Source organism: Diplotaxodon limnothrissa, linkage group LG9 (assembly GCF_057381915.1).
Source record: "Diplotaxodon limnothrissa isolate DT_005_m linkage group LG9, D_limnothrissa_male_GT1.1, whole genome shotgun sequence".
NCBI lineage: Eukaryota > Metazoa > Chordata > Actinopteri > Cichliformes > Cichlidae > Diplotaxodon > Diplotaxodon limnothrissa.
The window spans coordinates 26270846-26285731 of record NC_140604.1 but is presented as its reverse complement, the minus strand read 5'-3'; the positions used below and the strand labels follow the sequence as shown (position 1 = coordinate 26285731).

Genomic DNA, 14886 nt, shown 5'->3' with positions numbered 1-14886 from the left:
TAAGCTGAAGTTGGATTTTTATGCAACATGAAAGCCAAGGGTAGATTGGTACAGATCGGAGAGTTCAAGGAGGGAGGGAGGACTTAAACATACATAGCCAATATTGTAAGAGGACTCTTAATGGAGACAAAGGACGTCTTTTATTTCCATAACAAACTTGTACACTTGCGTTCGGAAAGGCTCTTCAATAAATATATTTAGGAGATCCTTCAGACAATCCATTTATATTTTCTGTACGAATTAGATCGTTCGCTAAAGAACGTCTCTACAGAGTACTACCGCTACACACAATTTCTGCACTAATGAGCTAAAAGACTCCTGGGAATACAAGTGTTTAAGTTCAATCATCATTAATTTAGTGGTGTTGTGACGGTTATGCTGCGTTTGGACTTTTTTTGTGTGGATGTGTGATCCACTTTCCACTGTTTGTGTATCTGAGAACAGTGTTGAAGTTTAGCTAGCAACGAGCCACCACAACAGAGATTAATTACCTGTGGCTAGTATTCAAGTATTCATCAGTGTTCCTGTGACAGTGCAGTGAAATGAATACCATGTTTTTAAGCTTGCTATCTTGTCATAATCAAGGGCCCGAGTGCAGAAGACTGCAGTTCCTTTAGTGGCCCTTTGAGGCTGGTTCCACAAGCAAGTCAGCCACGTTAAACCTCACCGAGGAAAGAAACCACTTTAAAGCCCGCTACAATTTTTTGCTACTTCTCATCAACTCAAAGAACTAGATCTCTCAGTCGTGTTTGTGGTGTCGGTGCCTTTTCAAAGTACATTATCTCTCCAAACTGTCCCATTCTGTTGCTTGATCACTAAGCCTGCTAGCATTTTATGTCATTAGGAGATGTCTGTTTATGTGCGCTGCACCCATAGAATTCCTCTTGCTTTGCTAATGTAGCCTGACAGCTCATACTGATAACTGTCCCCTTCACCTTCAAAACAGGGTCCCACAAACCAACAGGTGATATCACAGTGGTTACATCCAAATGGGCATAGTTCAAAAACAATAAAAACTAACCTCATAGCCAGCAACATGTAGCTTGAGAACCTGGTTAGTGGTTTTACACTCAATGCCCACTTTGTTAGTCACGCCTGTTAAACTTCTTATTAACGCTTTAATTGGCCAATCACACGTCACCAACTAAGTGCATTTAATCATGTAGACATGGCTGAGACGACCTGCTGAAGTTCAAACTGAGCATCAGAATGGGGAAGAAAAGTGATTTGAATGTGACATGTTTATTGGTGCCAGACATAGTGGTCTACTTCAGAAACTCTGGATCTACTGTACAACATATTGAACCTTGTGGCAGATGGGTTACAGCAGCAGAAGACCACACCACGCAACACTCCTGTCAGCTGAAAATAGCAAACTGAGGTCGCTATTTGAAAGGATGAAGCCATCCTGCCTTGTTTCAAAGGCATAGACCGGTGTAATGGTGTAGGGGATATTTTGTTGACACACTTTGTACCAATTGAGCATCATTTAAACACCACAGCCTACATGAGGATGGTTAGTGAGCATGTCCATCCCTTCATAACTACAGTGTACCCATCTTAAATAATAATAGTGTCCAATGACTGTAGCTCTATGACACTTTAATATATTTTTGTACAAAACTATTTATGGAGATTAAAAAAGAAAGAGTAAAATGGCCTCTATTATATAGTGTGGTGGTGTAATATCTTTCACAGTAAGAGTGCTGCAGATTATAGAATGCATATTATAAAAGCAGCACTTTGATGTAGGCAATTCTAACTGGCAGCACATTATTGTAATTTAACAGGGCAAGTTTTAAAGTGTTTGTGATCACGATGGCTTCTTGTTTATAATGAATCTCTGTAATACAAGACCATTATACTGTAATAGTATCACTACATTTTGTTTTTGTAGTTCACTTTGCCATAACTGTCCACACTGTGCTCTTGTAGTACCTTAATTACAAGTACATTTATAAATTCATTTTACCTGTAGGTGTTGTATTGTTTGGATATCAAGCTTCCAGCGAGCCCCTTTTTTGGTCTGAGCAGCACAGAACAGCTGTATCATTCCTTCACCTGTATCAATGTTCTACATCTGATCCAAAAAAAAGAAAAAAAAAAAAGAAAAGAAATTACAGCGAGAATTCAAACCTCTCTTCAGGACTTGTCCAATAAAATAAAAAAAAAGAACTTGTTTCTTCACAACTGAAAGCACACGGATGGATTTTCTTTAGGACAACAATGAAATGGTCAAGGGTTTTCAAGCACAGCAGCAGGGTAGCAGCTACATCATTTTTCTCATGAGGAGAGCGACAGAGCCAGGAGAGTTTTCAATATCCTCCTCTTACTACACCTCTTTCTCCCTCCTGGCAGTTTCCCCAGCAAATCTACACGACACAATGCAGCCTCACAACACGCCATTCGCAGCCTATTTGCTGTGAACACCTCGCCAACGATCCCCGTCTCTGTAACTCAGAATAACAAGTCTGTTTGATAACTTTGGGAGACAACTCTGGATGTGAATGGCTCGCTATAAAGTCTCGTCACAGATGTTTGCAACAAATGCATTTTTGATCAGCGCGCCGAGCACTTCCTTGGCTTTAATCGCCTTCAATCGTCACATGAAGGAAACACAATTTAATTGAGCACGGAGCAAGGAATGAAAAAGAAATCACAGACAGGCGGCAGGGACGGGTGGGGAGGGGGGGACAGGTGGAAGAGGAATATGGAGGGAGCAAAGACAAACAATCAGAGATTACAGAGGCCTTTCAACTGAGCGGTTTTGAGCCTGGTAGGAAGATTTTCTCTCTTCTACGCTGGTGAAATGCATGTTAGGCTTGATTCACTGTCCACGGTGCTGAAACAAGCCACAGCAGCTCCTGTAATCCATGCACTTCAAGCTCTGTGCGTTTGCCGCTTCCACACATGCAGCTGGGGAAAAGTGAAGCGTCAGCACATTTGTGAAGCACACGTATAGTCAGTTCACGTATACAGCCATCCCTCTGTATCCTTGCCTTCTTCTCATGGTGATAAGTGATTCTTGAAATCAGACTTCTGCACCTCAGAGAAAAGCTACTTCTAATAAATCTGATTATGTCTCACACCCGTGCAGACCTGCTTTCAGCAATTAATCCAGGAGCAAACAAGGGATGAAGTCATGCTTTTCCTAACCCCCTGGGTTTCTTACTGTAGCTCTAACCCCCGATGAAGAACACACAGACGGTTTCAGTGACAAACACACAGCGAGGGTGGCTGTGTCCTCTGTAGCACAACGTATAGTGTCCAGTCTGAATTACAACTGGCTTCCCCCAACTTCACCAAACTGTAAAAGGCACAGAGAGGATGCTACATCCCAGTCTTCTTAAATGCAAATCACCAGCAGAAGGATGTAAGCTTGGAGATGTGAGGGCAGACAGAGCAGCCGATATTGCTTTATAGGGTTTGCAGTGTCGTTTAAAGGGAAGCGCAGGGGGAAGACATCGGCTGTAGAAGTGCAAGAAAATAAATGTTTTTATTTGAAACCAGCCCTTCTGATTTAAACTATACGACGCATAAGTAATAATGCAGTAATAAGACAGTGACAGTTCACGCAAACGCGCGCTCGCCATTTGGCACAAACTATAAATTAAAGCGAATAACGCAGTCCGGTGCACAGCAGTGGTGGTCCTTTAAACCGGCTGCCAATAACTTCGGAGTTGGATGCACATTCGTACACTCACCTCAAACAAGGGTCCGATTTTATTCTTCTCCAGATACGACTGAATTCTTGACTGTTGAAGAGACGCCATGGAGAAACTGTTGTGTTGAGCTTTTAGCGGGATGAAATCATGAGGTGAGCCGCTGTCATTCGTCCTTCAGGAGACGTCTCGGCGAATTGAAATGTAGAAAATGTGCACCGAGCCACGTTAAGTTCAGGCAGGTTTGCGTCAAGTGCGGAGCGGGTGACTCTGAGTCCGGCTCATCCTGGAGGAGAGTCAGCCCGGGACCTTCCCCAGCTTGTCGCCTTACTGACTCTGTGGCTGTAGCTTCCCCGCATGAGCCAATGCCACAGCGGCTCTGTGACAGGGATTACAAATCTTCCGCTTACTGGCTGCCAGTTTTAACCGCGCCACGGCCACTCCCACTTATACACCGGGCACTGCCTAGCACTATCTTTAACGAGACTGTGGTGTGTGCGTGCGCGCGCTTCAGCATGATAATTGGGCAACAAAGTCGTGCACTGACCAGTTACTGCGCATTCTGCTAATTACCACAAGGAAACAAGCGCACTTCTCTCCTCGTAGCTTTAATTAGACCACATTACCTGCACACTGATAAGTAAAACTGCATGCACACCTAAATAAAGAGTTGTGGAAAGGCGGGTACCTTCTACACCAACCACAACCAACATGGCCGGTGGAAAAATGGTCATTTTCAGGAGTAAATCAACTACAGAAGTGTCCCCTGTAATCAGCTTTAATGTACATTTTACAAACTGTATACATGGCAGGATTATTATTATTATTTTGTAGGATTTTGAAGGGAATATGCAGAAAAACCCCAATCATCTTCATTTTTACATTGATCATACAGAGGCATACGGTCTATGTAGGAAACATCACCCTTTGCATAGTAGCAAGCTAGTCATCCACTCTACAATGATAGCATGTTTTAATCCTGAGTATTGTCAATATATATATAAAAATATAGGAACACAGAATATAGCTCCTAACTGTATGCTGTTTTATGTTAATACTGATAAAAATCACTGAAAAATCTTCATGTGCATGCCTAACAATCTGAACCCAGTGAGACAGTATGACTCTATCAATACTTTCCCCCCTTGTTTTTCTTTCTTTTTGCTAAATGCTGTGCATATTAACAAGTGAATAAACATCTTTTCAAGAAACACACACACACACACAGTCATATGATTAAACAGCACGGAACTGACAAAGCACTGAAGTCAGAGCTGAACAGAAGCTGACAAATTACTGGCTAATTTGAACAAATACTGTGCCAAATTACATCCAGTATCCTTCTAATCGTTTATTTCACATGCAAATAAAGCTAATACCATGAAATGCAAATGTCCCTCATAAAAACAAGAAGAATAACATGCAGACACTTAACTGATGGGATTAATTTTGTTCATTCATTAAGCTAATTTCGGTCCCTTCGCTCTGACACATTGTCTTGTCAGATGCATCACAGAATAAAAAGAAAATCAACAATATGTATCAAATACAACAGTGAAAAATGTAAAGTATTAAAACACAATCTAAGGTTTAGAAATTCTATTTACACTTTAGGCAGCTACTCTGGACATGTAAAATGAACCCAATAACTCTCTTTAATTAGATTAAGCTATTGGTGGAGGGAAAGCGTTGCTGACTCAAAAGATCCTCAAGACCTCTTCCTGGATGCGATGCATTATGGATCACCATCTGGGGGTGGAGGCTGGCACAGCTTGTACAACCTGATCAGAGAAACACATATGCAACATGACGCTTAATTACATTCAACCAAAGCGATGATTCTTCAGGCTTCAGGTCTTTGTTTGGAGTTACCGGATATGAGGATGCGTACTGGAAGCATGCAGTAATAGCTCTGTATTACCAAGTAAAACAATATTAAATATGCAAAGAGAGTAAAAAACAAGCAAACAACTTGTACGTACTAAAACTATGCACAGTATCTTTGTTACACTTGATAAGTCTGCCCTCTATACATCGTAATGTATAATATAAAGTGCTCATGTATAAGTCCATGAGCTGTTAAATCCGTATTCATTTGTTAAATTATTAAATGTAAAAAGTGTCCTAATAGTTTCCATACTTCTCCCAGTCAAAGCATGGTTTCTTCTGCCACCTTGGTGAACAGAAACATTGCTGAAGCAACACTTTGATTTGCTCTTGTCCGTGATAGGTCACTTGTAATCCAAGATCAAACTCGAGCAGCATGAGATATGATGAATTTGTTGGAGTGGACCCCTCTATTCTAAATGGTGGTATCAAGAAAACTCTCTTTGCCAACTGAGAATATGAGAAGCATTTGCGCTCATCTCTTCTCCGGGTTCTTTTTTATTTATTTATTTTATAACAAATGCATTAATATTTTACACTTCACATCCGCATCTCCTGAAAGATCATTTCTGCACAGTGGAAAAACGCGGTCTCGTTATATTTTCCACAACATCACGTGAATTTCTCGCAACTTGAGCGTTAACAACATGTAACTACGGGGCAAAATGTAAGAGACCCTTCCATCTACAGATCAGCAGGAATGAGAGTCCATCTTGTAAAGACCCTCAGAGGATACATACATATCCCACAGTTGTGGCAGCTACTTATGCTGCAACACTTATGACATAAGCCTGCAGGGAGTGCAGTAATTTTGCTGCATGACCACAATGTCTCAGTGTCTCAACACTAATCATCCGGCCACTAAATTTTATTTGTCAATTTCACTAAAAGGTTCAAAAGGGCTGCCTCTCACACAAAACCTATATGCCATAGCCAAATGGCTAGAGCAGTCTTTGCCCTCCTGTTAAAGCTACTGAGCAACAGGAATCTTTCTGCTAATATCCCTAAAATGACCATTTGGTTCCAGACCTGTTGAAAAAGCACAGGCAGAGATCTATAGCACTACAGTACATGTCCTTCTGCTTAATTCTTCTCAGCTACTCAGATGGACATTATGGAGGCACTTTTTCATGCTGAACAACATCTTGCTGGGTCTTGCTGTTTAATTCTCTCTTCCAAAAGCACTCCAAAAAGCATCTTTTTTGGCCAATGTTATGTGCATAAATAAATAGTTTATTTTCTTACATAGCTTCCATGTCAGTTTCCTCATTAAATTATTGGATTTAATCATAGACTGTATATAAAAGACATACATAATTTTTTGGTGTAAAATGTGAAGCCAATGAGGAAGTGGCTTGACGCTTGATTTACATTTTTTTTTTTCACCATTTTTTACAAAAAAGATAACATATGAATAACAGAGGCTCCTTTGCTATGCAGTCTAGTTAGTTAGCAGTAGCTAATCAGCTCTACTCTGTGCTCCAAATATAGTCATGTCTGGTTAATAAATACAGGAAACCCAGAGCTTCAAACTAATGGTCAACATCCTGTGGTTAAATTCATTTTTTATGCCGTCCATGAAAAGAAGTGCGAAGAAAGATCCATAACATGAAGTTTGGAAAAATCCTAAAAAGAGTGGCCTCAAAAACAAGAAAAGCTAATGACCTTTAACTAATGTTGCCAAATGTAAAACGAGTGGTGCCTGTAGCTTTACCTTGGGACGGACGACGGCGTGCGATCCCTCACTCCCAGGTTCTTGGCAGAATTTTGAACTCTTGCCCCCTAAAAGACAAAAAAAAAAAATAATAATAATAATAATAATAATAATAATTGAGGACAAGGACATAAATCCAAAAGCAACAGCCACAAACAGAAGCTGAATGAAACACCACAGAGAGAAGAGCTTAAACAAAGCTTAGACAATAAGCCGAAGAACATTTCTGCCCTCTGGGGGTTGAAGTTCTTTTTCCTAAAGCTACAAAATATATGGTTTGTCAGCTCTTAGTCATAATAAATGCTGAGCAATATCATTCAAACCGTCTACAATCTGACATCTCATGTGCTGTTCTTCCAATAATAGCTTATTGATGTTTATTTAATCAGGAGCACTGTGAAGTTTTGAGTCAGTGTTGACTTTAGTGGAATAGCTCTTCATGGATCTCTGGTTTCCCCTTCTCATCTTTGAACAGATTTATTTATGGTCATAAATTCAAAAACACAAGAAGCTCATATTTCATCTCTCCAGTGAGTTTTTAATTAACAACATGAGGATCTCCAGCCTTGAATGACTTTCAGCTGTCTGCAGGGGAGAAATTACAGGTTCTTTTCTAAATATTGTATGTTATGAAGCATATGAGGTGCACGGTGCATGTATAGAGTCTAAATTTAAGCTGCTGCTGCCAGTGTGTAGCTCTTCTTTGTTTCTGTGTAGGCAAAGGAACAATGCGGATTAGTCTTTGTAAGGAATTGTAAACCAGTAGTAAGGAATCTGGAAGATGAATAGGGTGTCTGCCTGTGTGTGTTACAGAGTTTGATTATGCCCAGTCAGGAGTATGTCTGCTCTTTGCTAATGTTCCTTTAGTCTGCTGGCTGTGCGCAGAGTCGGCAGATAAATGACTGTAGGGGGGCAGGAAGCAACTTAGGCTTTCAATTTAGAGGCACGAACACCTGCGCTCACAAACACACCGTCTCTACATCTGCGCTGCATGCAAGTAAGCAAAAAAACCACATAATCAAATCTTTTTTTCTTTTTTTTTTAAAGAGGTCATCAGCGGATCTGCATCTGCTCTTTGAGCAGAGAGAGAGCAAGCGGCCAAAAGTGCATTAGCCGACCTCTCAGTTACAACTCTGCCGTGCCCCATCTTACCGTCTGTTTCGAGTTACAGCCAGATAACAGGATAGCATCAGCAATTACTCGATGCCTATCACGGCCATCCATTCTGATGCCTCCAGACAGAGATGAACCCTAATGTCCCTGAAGGACACAGCATACAGAGACGACACCAAAACTATATTAAAAGCAAATTAAATAAGTGGAATTTTGTTTACACGACTCTGAAATTATCCGAGGACTTTTACAGACCAACATAATGAATGTATACTCTCAAAGGATGGTTCTGGAGACGATAAAAACAAAGCGAAGAGAACTTTAAACCACAAATCTGTGAAACTTTCAGAATCTTATTAGGTTCCAACAGGATATTACACGTCTTGTTTTTACCTACTTCACAAGTAAGTAAAAAGAACAGGCATCTACATCCACAGCATCTACTCTCTCCATCCACTTTATTAGGTACACCTATTCAACTGTTCGTTAAACACACAATCTAAATTCCAATCATGGCAATAGGCTATCAAAACCAATATGTTGGTAACAATAGGTTTATCCTGTCCTATCTATTGCTAAAGCCCCACAAACACTTAGTAAATGTTAAAGTTTAGGCTTTCTGGAATATCTTCTTCACATCATTTATTATCACATTTTCTAATAAATAATCTTCAATTTTACGCCAATCTATACTACAGTTATTAAGATATTGTAGTCTGGGCCACAGTGGTGGAAAAGCAGGCAGATTCTGCCATCAATAAAGCAGCCAGCATGTAATTATCACAGGCTCAAATACATATAATGCTAAATAATATAAGATTAAATATGGTTGTCCAGGAAACAGAGTTCAAATAGTGCATGCACAGTCCTTCGGTGGTTTATAATGAGCATCAGTTCGCTCACGCATGCAAAGTGCTGCCTGTAATCAGTAGAAATGTTTTCATTTTTCACATGTTGACTCTCTTTATGTACTGTGTCAGCTTCTAAAAAAATGGGAGACGTAATATTTGCCCCCAGCTTTAATTGAAAGTAAAATTAACTAGAAAAATTTGCATTTCCTGCGAAAATGCTGTGTGGATGCCTTAACGTTGAAGATGTCGGCTGATAAAAGCTGAAAAAGTTGAAAAAACAAAAAACATTGCCCTGAGCAGGATTTGAACCTGGCCCTTCTGGTCTAAAGGCGGCGACTCACCTCACTGCACCAAACTCATTCACACAAAGAAGAGGTGGAGAGACTGACAATTCTGGTGAAATTAGCAGAAGCTGCTTAGAATTGTGCTGATAAGAGGTGAAAAGGCTAAACATTTGGCAGAAAAGAGGTGAATCAGAAGAATTTCTGCTGAAAAGAGGTAAGGAAGCAAAAAGATGAGCTGAAAAGAGGTGTAGAAGCAGAAGTGCTTGCTGAAGATGGCTGTATGTGTAATGACACACTGGAGAGTGTCAAGAAAGCAGAGCGCATGCAAGCAGGGAACATGTGTAGCAACTGTCACAGGTAGGATTCGAACCTCTGCCACCGGGTCTCACGGCAGCTGCCCTACCCTCTGAGCCAAATGAGTTCTGGTCACAAGCAAAGATATGATGAGAGGGAAAATGTGCACTGTGGAGCAGAAGCTCAAATTAGCAGAAAAGAGGTGAAGAGGAAGAACTTTGTTGTGAAATGAGGTAAAGAAACTGAAATTTGTGCTTAATACAAGTGAAAAAGCTGAACTCTGAAATCCTGCTAAAACAGCAGAAGAGGCTGATATTTTTCAGCTACTCATTGAGCCAAACTGGTTCTCACATAACTGAAAAAAGGTGGAAAAGCTTAAAATTCTAATGAAAACAGCAGAAGAGGCTGAGATTTGTGCTGATAAGAGGTGAAAATGCTGAACCAATCAGAGGTACTGCTTCTGTCTGCTTCATCAGGCTGTGTACTTGTATGTATTTCTGCCATAGACTGTTAACAAGAATCTGAGGTCCATATTAGAAAAGCTGCTAAAATCATTAAACTTTGCAGAATTGTAATAAATTATCAATATGAATTACCGGTCTGTGATAGTGTATAAATTTGTAGTTAAAAAAAACATGTGGGCCAAGGTGGAATCGAACCCACGACCTTTGGTCTGAAGAGCCGTGTCATTACCAATCGCGCCACCTCTAAGGGGGCGGGCGCTTTGAAAAAAAGGGTGATGAGGAGTCAGAATTAGATCGCAGTGAGAGGCGAAAAACGCCGTTTTTTGGAGTTACAAAACGTCGTGTAACTCAAAAACTAGGTGGGATAGAAGCATAATTCTTGCACTGGGTGAATCAGCGGACTTTGGTGTACTTTGACTGCGATTTACATAGCTCTTTGTATCTCTGTCGCGGAGATATGACGAGAGAAGAAACGGCTTGATTTCAATACTATGATTGAGGAGTAATACTTTTAAACATAGGAGAAATATTGATACACAGACACACATACACAGAGAGTAAAGGGAACAGGAGCTGTGGAGAGTCTGGGCTTGGTATATGTAGGTCAGTTAAATTAGCTGCACCTGCTGTAGTCAGCCCTTACACACACAGACACAGAGAGAGGTGTGAGTTTTCTTCAGTGTATTTCTGACATTCAGGATTCCCCTCGAACAAATGGCCATAATTTCCTAACCGTAGAGGCTAGAACGGTCATTCAGACATCGTTTTGTTCAGAAGAGATGGGGGAATCTTCAGGTCTTCATAATTCAGAGATAAAATATAAATTATTAAAGATATATGACTTGTAATACACTGTAACTGAGTAGAAGCGAAGCAAAAACTGCCTTGACTTGCTCTCAAACAACCTTTGGTAACTCAAAATCTATATGGAGCATCAAAATCATTCTTTCACCGTAAGAAACAGCAGGCTTTGGTGAACAGTCATGGAAATTTTCAGGGCTCTGTGGAAATCCATCAAAAAGATATGATGAGAGAAAAAAGTGCCTCATTTCCAGAGTTTGAAATCTGAAGAAATCTGAGCGAAGGACAAATTTCCTACCCTCAAACAAGTCTAACTCATCTCAGAACGGTAATAGGTGAGAAAATAATTCTTGAATTGTGAGCGTCAGGAGTGTCTGAAGATATATCGGGACAAGCCTCATGTCTTAACTTCGCTTCGTTAAGGAGATATGACAATTTGAAAATGCCTCTCATTAGAGAAATCCAGCGGTGATTTTGAACAAACTCTCCATTGAGTTTATATGGAGAGTTTTCACACTTTGTGTTACTCTGAGGAGATTTGCAAAAAATCTATAAGTCCCACAACAATGATAGGGACATTTTCTGAAAGCCAGCAAAAATACCTACGTTTTGATGTATAATTTGTGGAAGTTGAGTGGAAATTGAGCGAGTAGCAAGAAGTTGTTCGGACATGAAGAGAAAATTCACACAGTTTCACTGTCCCCTCTGAGTTAATTGCATAGCAACCATAGCAACGCATGTATTTTCTGAAAAAAATCACAATTTTGCCACTGAAGACTTAAAGAGAGATAAGATGAAAACGGTAGAAGATCTGAAAAAGCTGAATCACACAGGAATAGCCCAGTCATTTGAGAACGTTTTAAAGTTTGAATGGAGTTTCTACGCGAAAGTATGAGGCAGTAGTTAAGTTTCAAAGACAAGAAAGTTTTAGCAGAATTGTGGAAGTTTCCCATTCATTTCAATGGGACAAATTAAAGGAAAAAAGTGTAATATTTTAAAAAGTATAATAGTAATAAACACCAAAAGTCATAGCCGGCATTAGCAGAAAGAGCAGAACAGTTTAGAGTTTGAACGGTGAAAATAGCACAAAAATTGTGGAAGTAGATCCACGGCGAAAAGTGTACGGAAACACCCGGAATAATAAAGAATAAAGAGAAACAGGAACTCAATAGTGTGGATGCCTTAATAGGCATCCACACAATTATGATGAGTATTTGTCAGCATTTTCAATCTGGTTTAAAAAGCAACGCTTACTTCTCCGCAAAATTAACTTCTTATAGATATTTTAAAAACTTGAAAGGGACTAGATTTTTCTTTTTTCATGAGTTCATAAGGCCAATGCTATAAGTTATTCTTTACCTTTAGTATAAAGCTGTACACTGTTTGTATACAGAGCAAATATTGGATGTATTTGATGCAATTTGGGCAAAGCAGGTCTACTCTCAGCGTGATTTGTAAACCTCCACGCAGCATTCTCAGTCTGAATTACGTTGTCTGGGCTTGATGGATGAATCCTGCTGGGACTGGATTCTGTGCTGATAACCTTTTTTTGTGAGCAACCGTGACTCTACAGCGAGAAAGAAGATGTGTCATTCAAATCCTGTGTGATATTCATATTCACCAAATTCATCAGCTGATGTCTGAGAGCAAGGGTAGGCACACACACACACACACACAAACACACACAAACACACACAATGCAGCTCAGATTCCCCAAAGCTCTCTATCTGGGCTGAACCACATCTCCTCAGTGTCTGTCCAGGTTAACAATGATACAAGGCAAGAGAAAATGTCTCACTACAGAATAAGGTTTACTTGTATTAATCTAAATAATAAATCCCCGTGCCTGCACTTTTCAGAACGGATGTAAAATATCCTCAAATCACAGCCTTCGCAACGAGGTTCCAAATGTTTGCCAGCTGCACACTACACAACTCAAGGTCACACGATGCACAAAGTTGCATCCTGCTGGCTGCCTTCCCATTTCTCTGAGAGGAGAAATTAAATGCCTCTTGTCCTGCAGGATCTGAGCCTACTGGGCAACCTCTCCTCTCAGTGAAAATAGCACTGAAACCACAACTGACACAACTTTCAAAGAGAGTTTGAGCTGTGGTCATGGTTAGAGCCTTTAAAAAACAATAAATAAATAAAAATGAGGTGATAATGTGTATACACTGAAAGACTAATAGGAATTTCTTCCTTTGACTCCTAATGCATATGCAGATAAACAAACAAGCCCCAGACTTTCAACGAGTCTGCTGAGTTTCTCATTACTCTCTCATTTGGTCCGAGTCATATTCTGGTAGCAGCGAATGCATATCTGATCAGTTTGAAATCAGGTTTGGGGGGTGGAAGAGAGAAAGAGGCAAAACAAATTATAATGTAGACAGGAGCTAATGATTTTTCATGTGGACAGCAGCTAATATTTCTTTCATTACCCAAAAGCATACTTACTGCCGGTTCCCTTTAAAAATATCATTATTACTGAAGTTAAAATGGCACAACTCTTTCTATTCCACTCGACGAAGCGTGCGGTCTATGTGATGACTTCAGATGCAGAAACTGTTCTGTGAGTTGAGACACAAATTTTCTCAGAGTGTGAAAATGTCACCGCAGTACACACAGCAGCAGCATCAGGATGCTGTGATGAAATTTAACAAAAGAGGCCAAGGTACATTCCAGGTGTGGAAATAAGAGTAAGTCATTCAAAGATACCTTCATGATGCTGTTCTTTTAGTCATCTAAGACAATATCTGTCTATGTGGGGAAGAAAAACTACCCGTCAGAAGGAAAGACGGAAGAATTATGCATTTCTCCTCTGCAATGTATTGTGTGTGTGTGTGTGTGTGTGTGTGTGTGTGTGTGTGTGTGTGTGTGTGTGTGTGTGTGTGTGTATTATGACTATTAATGTGTCAGTTCAGTTAATTAGCTCTCTAGTTTCCTTTCCACCTCTATGAGTTTCTTCTTTATTATTACTATTATTTTTTTAACCTCAAATAACTTCCATTCACTTTACCCTTATTCATTTATAAACGCCAACGCAGTAGTTATTCTTTTTAAGTCATCGTGGCAGGAAAATGGATTGAGAAGATTTAAATGCTTTAATTGAAAGGCACTTATTTTTCTTGTGTAACAATACTATATACAGTTGGCAGTGTTTGTAGCCCTCTGTGCAACACAACAGAGGACTGTAAAATCCAACAATCGAGAGTTGATTGAAATGCGGACTTTCAGCTTTAATTCAAGAGGTTTAACAGAAGCATTGCATTTACTGTTTTAGTACAACCATTTTTAAAAACAGTCTTACATTTTCAGAGGCTCAAAATTGACAAGATGTTTAAAGGAAATGCGAGTCCTGTTCCCTCATTACTTGCTGAAAAAAATTAAGCAGAAAAAAGATTTGGAATTGATTGTTTTTGCAGTCCAATTCTGTGGAAATTCTTCTCCCTTTTTAATCTATTGACCGTTCTTCTCTTTTAAAAACAACCCTTTCTCTACTCTCCACTCGCCGCACTGTCTCCATGAGGTTTCACTCACAGGTAAAAGTTTCAGTCTTTAACTTTTTAGCTTTCCTGCTTTACTTTGAACGGGGTTACGTAATGTGTTCACAAACTGAACTGAAGGTCTGTAGTTTTGCTTTGTTTGCACAGCTTCCGGAGAAGCGATGAGGAAAAGACGCCACAAAAATATCCCGAGAGAATGAGGTGGCTGCCAGAGCAGCTTGTCATTCCCTATCAAAACAGAAGAGAAGCTGATCACTGTGGTGATTAATCACCTTGCATCATATAATCAGGGTTTAAGTCAAAGGCAGCCAGG

At 40.0% G+C, this 14886-nt stretch overlaps 2 protein-coding genes across 2 annotated transcripts in view; both read right to left on the bottom strand.

The window, feature by feature from the left end:
- The window catches only part of lg9h8orf34 (linkage group 9 C8orf34 homolog), a 69360-nt gene extending 65587 nt beyond the window's left edge, over window positions 1-3773 (bottom strand). The window contains exon 1 of the mRNA XM_085362202.1: window positions 3705-3773. Within this exon, the coding sequence (XP_085218328.1) occupies window positions 3705-3773 (69 nt within the window). The remainder of the gene's footprint in view (window positions 1-3704) is intronic.
- Window positions 3774-5281: 1508 nt separating this feature from the next.
- prex2 (phosphatidylinositol-3,4,5-trisphosphate-dependent Rac exchange factor 2) overlaps window positions 5282-14886 on the bottom strand; it is a 93403-nt gene continuing 83798 nt past the window's right edge. The window contains exons 40-41 of the mRNA XM_085362944.1: window positions 7264-7331; window positions 5282-5443 (exon numbers count right to left, since the gene is read on the bottom strand). Of these exons, the coding sequence (XP_085219070.1) occupies window positions 5398-5443; window positions 7264-7331 (114 nt within the window). The 3' untranslated portion in view covers window positions 5282-5397. The remainder of the gene's footprint in view (window positions 5444-7263; window positions 7332-14886) is intronic.